General features: G+C 53.0%; 1 protein-coding gene across 1 annotated transcript; it reads right to left on the bottom strand.

Moving 5' to 3' along the window:
* Positions 1-1,077: 1,077 nt before the first annotated feature.
* On the bottom strand, positions 1,078-8,105 carry EIF4EBP1 (eukaryotic translation initiation factor 4E binding protein 1). Its single transcript, XM_063358672.1, has 3 exons — positions 7,858-8,105; positions 2,871-3,041; positions 1,078-1,486 (listed from the first exon to the last, which is right to left on the bottom strand). Exons 1-3 carry the CDS (start codon positions 8,003-8,005, stop codon positions 1,455-1,457), a joined length of 351 nt encoding a protein of 116 aa, XP_063214742.1. The 5' UTR covers positions 8,006-8,105; the 3' UTR covers positions 1,078-1,454.
* Positions 8,106-8,424: the final 319 nt, after the last annotated feature.

Raw genomic sequence — 8,424 nt, 5'->3', positions numbered from 1 at the left:
AACACTTAATCTTATCTTTAAAAAAATGCAAGTTTATCGGCAGCAGTTGCTTTGTCCCCCGTTTCTTCTGTTACTCATTATTAAAAGCTTGCATATCGTAATGCCACAATTGAGCTTAATTAGCAGATATTTAAACGCTATCTGCCAAGACCGATTTGAGCGGACACTCATTGTCTTTTAGGAAATCTGAGGTTGAGGCCATGTCCCGATATCTTCTCCTTCTTGAGACGCCTCAACCACCAACCCAAGATGCCACCGTCAGCAGCGTCTCTAGAGCAGTAACGCGGCGGCGAGCTGGAGACGGCTCCAGAACACCAGACTAGAACCACAGATACTCGCTCTGGGAGCCCACGTTGACCACCCCCACTGAAAAATCACTTTCTCAAGACGAAAATTCCCCTCCCAAAACCAGACAGGCTTATTTCCAACCTCCCAGTTAAACCCCTCTGCTCCAAAGGCCAGCATGAACTCTTCATCCCCTGCCCACCAAGTTACGAAGTGTAGAACAGCCTGAAAGTTTCCACATGGATTAAAAAACCAGCAGAAAACATTCTAATTAAGCACTCACTCGCATGCTGGAAGAGATCGGCTCTGTTGGGAAGCAGGAATTGCGGCGCAGGGCTGGAGACTCGGGTTTTCCCTGGCAGGAGAAGGCAGCTCGGAGTCGGGACCCTCAGCAGAGCTCAGCTACAGGTGGCTCCTCTTGAGCTCATTTCAGCTGCTTCCACCTGCAGCCAGACCCAGCCCTGCCCCTCGGGGGGGTGGTGAGAGAAGGAACCGGAACACCTGCAGCGTGGCCTTGTGAGAGAACCATCTGGAAACACAGCGGACAGCTTTTGCTAACTATTTCTGGAATCAGGCTCGGAGCCCACTGAAACTTGCTGCCGTGCCCGGGTGCTGCCCAGGGGACACAGGCAGATGTTCTGCCAGGAGGGGTTAAGGCCTCTCAGCCTTTGTCTTTCAGGGGAAACCCAAAAGCACGGTGTTTATCTGAAATCTATACAACACAGGACCACCCCACGGATTTTTCTGCAACGGGTTGGTAGTTTCTTGCTGGAATGAAGGACAGAAGCCGTATTTATTGCAGTAATCTCCAAACCAGGAGACTCAAAATGATTTTTATTTCTCCCTTATATTGCATTTCTGTAACTTTTACAGTATTAAAATGATTAACAAAAGCATAAAACTGGAAACAAAACCAATCATTGAGAGTGTCTCCTCCGGCACTCCAAGGCCCGTCCTCGGCAGGGGCTGCGCCCGCGGTCGCAGCTGGACGGAGGGGCCGAGGCTCAGCCCCGAAACAGGACGCGCTCCGTCCTCGGAGGGGAATAGACGGCCTTGCCCAGGAAGCAGGAAGGCACTCAAGGCATGGGCTGCTTTTAAGCCTGGCTGGTGGGGATCCTCAAGACAAGGTCCTGGTTCTTCACTGGATAAGCACTCTCAGGGCACGTGCTTTAGATGTCCATGTCAAACTGCTCTTCCTCACCTGTTCAGAGGGACAAAAACCCCAAGAATTAGTCTTCAAAGTTTCATTAAATACCAAATATTTTATCGAAGAAACAACCGCCAGCTGTGCTTCAGAAATGTGGCAGTTTGGACTTAAAAATCTGCATTCGGGCATCAAGTTTGATACGAAAACCATCTTGTACAAGCAAAACATAAGCTCTGTCCATAGAGGGGAGCTCACTCAGACAAGAGCAGAAGTAGAGGACACACCCTTTTAAGTAATTTAAAGGAAAAAAAAAACCCCCAATTTCCTTGTAAAAAGGAGCGTAAAGAATAATGTTGGTGACAGTCAATGGTACAAACTTCTGTTACCCAAGACACAAATGCACATTTCACAGCTTATTATCCTACAGCTGCGCCCACACTGCTGCTGGCCAGGACGCCGGCGTCAGCAGCGCTCGTCTCTTCCCAAGGACTCTTCCCCGGGAAAAGTCACAACCAGGCTGGCATCCAGCACGCTGCCTGCCTCTCGCGTCGCCAGAGAAGCCAGTGAGCCACTGAAGGTCACAACAGCGTGCAATAAAAAACATTAAGCAATATTGACTCTGGAAAGATTTTGCTCAGAGTGAGCATGGGAGCCAGCTAACGAGCGTTCAGATCTTTATTTTTAGAGAGAGGACAAATAATCGTACTTGGTAGTTGCAGGTTGCTTCATGAAGTAATCTCCCATAGCTTTAAAAAGACCCGTTCAAGAGCAATTCTTGGTCACGTTGCCACTACAGCGCCTTCAGTTACGTGCTGATGTGCACAGAGCGGCCAGTGGCCTCTCTTCTCCCGGGGACTGACTCTACCGCGCTGTCTTACGGACACCTGCCAGCTTGTGCTGACCCCCCTAAGACAGCAATGGGTACTGGATAATTGGCACACGCGAATCAGGGATTACATCCTAGCTACGAAATGGAGCTCCTTCTACACCAGAAGCCTCAGTGTCAAAACCCAGGCTGATATTAACCACCCCAAACAAAGCCCGCTGGGGGCTGTAATCTGATCTGCTGGAAAAATGCAACGCAGCTGCAAAATGGTCCAGGGCAGAGAGAGGCAGCAACAGCTGCCCCCGCTCTCCCACCACAGGATTATTTATTAATCCAGTAGCGTCTTCCCACACGCTAAATTAATGAGAATTAAGTGGTTGTAACAAATTATATTTGACTAATTGAAGAGAGTCACATCACCGGGGACCACAGCAGAACCTAACAACCACAAGCACCGAATTACCTACTAACATCAAGCACACTTTGATTTTGCAAGAAGATATCAGGGTATTGAGCACAGCTCAGAGGGATCTCCTGGCTCTGGTCCACGTGTAAACTTCGCTATTTCTAGGAACCAGCGCCGCACTTCACTGGGTTTTTGCGTGCGCTCACCTGTGCTCGCTTTCTCATCACAGTTTTGGACATGGTTGTTCTCAATCTTCAACTCCTCCACATTTGGGCTTGTAACACCTGGAATGTCCGGAAGGTCAGAAGGTGGTGTTTTGGCAACTGGAGAATTGCGGCACTCCATCAAAAATTTTCGATCATAAATAATCCTGGTACCTGGGGGGGGAGGGGAGACAAGAACAGTCAGTTTTTAGCATTTTGATGCACGAAAAACAGCTGGGCCATCTTCCCACTGGATGTGTAAAGCAACAGCAGGAGTCATCTTTAAAGTGATACCTATTATTTAGCACGTACTCTGTTCATTTTGTGCTACCTTACAAGAAAACCCGATACCATTAACATTATTTGCCAGAAAAAGGTACGAAAGCAACAGGTACCCAAGTACCAGCCAACGCTACCGGTGTGCTGCACGGAGAGAGCACGCAGCTCCAAACCCCAGACCGACGCTGCATGCGACAGATCCAGCCCCTGCTGCCTAACTCAAGGTCCCAACACCACCCAAAGGAAACAGAGTAAGTTGAATTTAATTTCTGCTTGCAAACATAACAGCCTTTTCCGTGCCGTCAGGGGCTGAGAACCTGAGAACCGTGGACAGACACAAGCGCACACACCAGGTAACAGGACGTGGCAGCGCCTCCCTCCGTCACCGCCCAGCAGGAATTCCTGCCCAGGCTTTTGCGGCCAAGAACGTACCTTTCAGAAGACTTGAATACAGGCAGTTGTTGACGCCCATCTGTTTTAACCGTTATCCAGACCGCAGCCTACTCTCCCTGCCCTACGCAAGCCTCGGCAGGAGCCACAGAGCAGCTCCAGGCATGGATTTCTAGGAATACCGCTGGCCTGAACGGCCTGTTCCTTATAAAGGAATTGCATTGGAAAGAGCTCAAAAACCACACGCAAAAAAGGGATCCCTCCAAACAAACCGCAGCCTTAACCCAGAAAGTACTAAAAAAAAATAATGAAAAAATCAGCTTTTTCTTTGCCCACGAGGAAGCCGGCAAACCCCTTCTCTGGATCACTGCTCTGCTCTGGCTCCAGCAAGAGGGAAAAGCAACTTCTCCTTGTGTACTCCCTGAAACACTTGAGCTAAAGATACACACGTACAGGGAAACAACCTCCCGTAAACATCTGTCTGGGAACATTAAACTTGTTTTATTTTGAAGCGTGGCTATAAAATAATGTTGCTTGATATCAGGTTTCAAGACAGTTCTGCTAACGAGCTCCCAGAATGCTGCCAACCTTTTCCCTGAAAGACTGTGAATTTGAGTTGCTTCACTAGATCCAAGGGGAGACCAAACCCACTCGAGAACCGTGCTCTAGCAGTTCGCTGGATTTGAGAAGTCCGTGAGTCAAGCGTTAAATTCCTGGGAGGTTCGCAGAGGCGAGGACGGGGCTTCCTAGAACTGCAGCTCACGTACCGGGTATTGGGAGCACAGTTCAGGCGGACAAGACCTTCCACGCCTGGTTCACGTTCCTCTGACAGTCACATGCCCAGGGCTTACGAAAGTGGGGCCGGAGCAGCCTCGGCTGTCAACAGGCACGGCCCGAGGCCATAAATGGGCTCCTTCCAACACCTAAAGCTGCGTTAACAGCAGTTCTCCTCCTGTTGTGAGGGTATTTAGAAGGAAAGACTACACCCCATGGACCTGCTTTGCTCCTGGGAAGCCTTGGTTATACCACGGCTTCGACACCCGAGTGCCTCGCTGTGCGACTTGGGAAGTGGGATGAGAATTTGGATCACTTTGAGTATTTCCATCAGGATGAAGCACTAGGTTTGAAGTCTCCAGTACAACACCTTGGCTCCTTCCCCGCTCCCTGACGGAGCGCAGGCACCCTGAGCTGTGCTTCTCCGTCCCCATCCCATCCCAAGGGCCACCGCCTCACTGGCCGAGCCAGCAGCTCCGGTGGCAGCTCCGGGTGCGACAGGCGCTGCAAGCATCAGATCGCCACCCACCCCGCACTGCTCGTGGCAAACACCGCGCGCACCTTGGTTTGTGACCAACGGAGCTGGCAGGACTCCCCAGATCCTGCTGCACGTGGGCTTTGCTTAAAGACAATGTCTGTGTGTGCCCTCGGCCAGCGGGCGAGGAGCCAGGACGGGCACAAAGGGAATACTGAGAATAGACTACGCTTAAAGGTCACATCACCTCTTACACGCTCCTCCGTGCTCCTTTATACTGTTTTATTTATCGTCTGCTGACTGCTGTAAGAAAAACAGCACTGAAGACAGGGAATTCCTTCCTTTCCAGGGGGAATCACGGAGCCTAAAGAGAGCTGTGAAGGCAGCTGAAAAAGGAAAAATCGAGTCCTTTCCTCCGATTGCTGGCGCCAAACCAAGGCTCAGAAACCAGAGCGAAACTCTGTTCGCTCACATCAGCCCCACAGTGGGCTGTGCCGCTCCCCTGCTACTGGGATTAGAGGGAGGATGCTTCAGAGCATCCCAACGCGTGGCTGTGCCCTCCTTGGAAGGGCCCCTTTTACGCAAACTGCATTTTTAGGGCGTCACTTCCAACGCTTCTGGAGACTCAAAAGCAACCTGCCCAGAGAACTTCATCTCGGTATGGGGCAGAGCGAAAAATATTATGAGGAAAAGCTTGTATATTTGACCACAAGCAGCAAAGACAGCCCAGAGTAACGGCGGCAATGAAAAAGCTGATCCACCAGTGCCCGACGACTGGAAAAGCAAATGTTCCCGGCTCTTTCCAAGTCAGTAAGCGTGGCTGTTAGGCACACACAGCTCGGCACACTATCGCCGTGGAGCACCACCTTTCCCAAAGCCTTCAGCCACCCAGCACTGCCGCCGTGGGTTTCTAGTCCTGGCACCCAGCCCTCTTTCCATCACTCACATCCCCAGCGCTGCCTACAGCCAAAGGGATGACTTCAGCGATGACAGCCCTCAATTCTTCTCCGAAATTAGTCAGAGCACGACAAAACGCACAACAAAAACTTGATTTGCTTCTTTCTTCTGATTCTTCAGATTTAACCTACTGCTTCACAGGAAATCTGACTTTTTTTCAGGGGGCTACGTACATTGAACATTTTCAACGCAAGGACCTAAAATTAGTGTTTCTGAAACACAACATTATTTATTTTCACAGCAGTCTGGGCTTATATGCAAAGGAGTAATGCAAAGTATCCTGCCTGAATGAGAGGCTACATGGGTTAGCAGAAAACAGACGAAGAAAGCACGGCCCAGGAAGCACAGACTCTCCGAGCCCAAGCTGCATTGGCCCTGCAATATTTAAAGTGACTCTTCAGTGCATTAATCCGGGGAGTTTGCTGCGAAATGCGCTGATAATGTTTTCACGAGAGCTCTTCCAGACTGTAGAGGACAAGGAATTCTTGGCAATAGCGACCATGAAGGCAGACCAACCACCCAAGTCCTGCAGGAGTTTTAAATCATTCCTCCTTTTAGCACCCGAAGGGCCAGCGCCCGGACGAGGTGTCCTCACACGGGCTGGGGACAGCCCAACAAGCCGACCAGTCACGAGAGCACTGTGGGTTTTGCCAGGTGCACACACCCGAACAATAAACACCATTTGTGTTTTTCTCCTCCACGCTCTAGATATTCATTAACTCTCCAGAGACGATCATCCGGGCAGGCTCATTACACCGTACAGCGCTGTTAATTGTTCGTTTCTATTCTGTTATTCGGAGCGCGTGAATATAGCTGAGAAAGTCATTCTCCTGTCTTTCATGGCGTAATTACTGCAAGTGCTATTTAAGTACTTCAGTTATTGGCTGCTTTCAGAGAAGAGAGAACATATGGCAAAAATAACACTAGAAATTCAGTTCCCCAACCAAGCTTTTCTGCGCAAACACAAAAAAACAAGTGAGTCAGCAATGCTGACTTCCCCCCTTCTCCGAATTTAACCCCTTACGTATTGTGTTGTAAAGAGACAGGAAGGTCTGAGGGACGAGCAAAACATCATCCACCGCCTCCCATTTAGTTTGTTCTTTTGGCTGAACTTCAAGTACAGTTTCATCATCGCAGCTGCTCACATTGCTCTTTTATGTAGCAGCACAAAGGGAAAAAAAAAATTACTAAAGGTATGGAAAAAAATGACCCCAAAGCACCAATCTGCGGGAGCGCGGGCAGCTGCCGTAACTGGAAATACCCCCAACCGATCTGGTGGCTGGTGTCATCATCCGGAACAGCAGCCACGTGTCTCGAAAGCCAAACTACTCAAAATAAACAGACGCTCCAGCACGCGACGTGGAGGCAAAACCTTTCAGATGGACAAGCCCTTTGTAATGAGCTTTGCACGTTACATCCCTGCTGCAGCATGTGGACGTAGAAGATGCGTGAGGTGTCTCTAAGATGAACGCCACACGTACGGGCTGGGTGCTCACAGCCCCCCGCAGCTGCCTCCGCTGAGAGCGAGCAGCGAGCGCAGCGAACACCCACAATCAGTTTATTCTTATTTTTAGATGAAATTCCTAAGAGATACCACCCCGGTAGTCACACGCAGCATGGCGAGTCTGCAGCAAAGGCAGAGGGAACCAGCCCGCTCTTTGTGCGGCGCAGCACCGCGCTTTGAGATGTTCGCGCAACTTGGGAGGAGGAAAAAAAAAAGAGGCCCAGGGTTTATTGACTGCCAGGGGAAACTGCAAATATGAGAATTAATAAGTAACCCAAAGCAGAGGATGGGTCTGCTGCCTGCAAGGCGCCCCAGCAGCACGACCCGCCTTGTTTTCCAGCACGGACACCCAGGCAGCTGCTGTCCCGCTGCACCGGGGCGGGTGGAAACCCCCCGGCTCCCTCGTTGTCCCCCCCCGGCACCGCACCGGCCGAGCTCCGGGGAAATGCCCGGCCCGGGGGGACCCGGCCCAGCCGGCACAAGGGGCTCCCCCCGGACACTCCCAGCCCCGAACAGGGGCCCGTCCGGTTCCGCACCCGCCGGGCTCGCGATCGAGCATCCCCCCCCCGGCCCCGCCTCAGGGCGAGGCCCGGCCGCGGCCCGCCGCTCACCGCCCGGCGTGGTCCCAAAGACGGTGCCCCCCGGCGTGGTGCTGTAGTCGCCGGGCGGCAGCGGGGCGCCGTCGGGCAGGGCGAGGCGCTTGCCGGGGCCCGGGATGTCGCGACTGGGCGTCTGCCCCTGGCAGCAGCGGCCCGACATGGCACCGGGACCGGAGGCTGCCGCTGCTGGTGCCGCCGCCCTGCCCGCCCTGCCCGTCGCTTCCGGCCCGGGACACGCCCCTTCCGCCGCGGGGGGCGACGGGAAACACAGCGAGGGGCGGGGCAGGGGCGGGGCTTGGGCAGAGCGGGGCGGGGACTGGTCGGAGGCTGGGCAGGGGGCGGAGCTTCTGTGGAGACGGGGCGTGGCTTGGGATGAGGCGGGGCATGGGCGGGGTTTGGTCTGAAGGGGGCGGGGCCTGGGCGTGGCGGGGCGCGCCCGGGCGCACGACGGGTCCTTCTGCCCCCCGGTCGCTTTCCGCCCGCTCCGGAGCACCCACCCCCTGTGCCCCCCCGGGCCCCTTCAACCCCCGGGGCACTCACCCCCTGTGCCCTCCCGGTCCTGTTCAACCCCCGGGGCAC

The sequence above is a fragment of the Chroicocephalus ridibundus genome, chromosome 23 (assembly GCF_963924245.1).
Source record: "Chroicocephalus ridibundus chromosome 23, bChrRid1.1, whole genome shotgun sequence".
NCBI classification, from domain to species: Eukaryota; Metazoa; Chordata; class Aves; order Charadriiformes; family Laridae; genus Chroicocephalus; species Chroicocephalus ridibundus.
Note: the sequence above shows the minus strand (reverse complement) of the source record. Positions and strands in the feature narration are given on the sequence as shown.

Coding starts and splice junctions, on each gene's coding strand:
- EIF4EBP1 (XM_063358672.1), bottom strand. CDS start 8,005: ATGTCGGGCCGCTGCTGCCAGGGGCAGACGCCCAGTCGCGACATCCCG. Junction 3,042..7,857: donor CTTTGGGACCACGCCGGGCG/GTGAGCGGCGGG, acceptor CTCCCCCCCCAG/GTACCAGGATTATTTATGAT. Junction 1,487..2,870: donor TGATGAGAAAGCGAGCACAG/GTGAGCGCACGC, acceptor CCCTCTGAACAG/GTGAGGAAGAGCAGTTTGAC.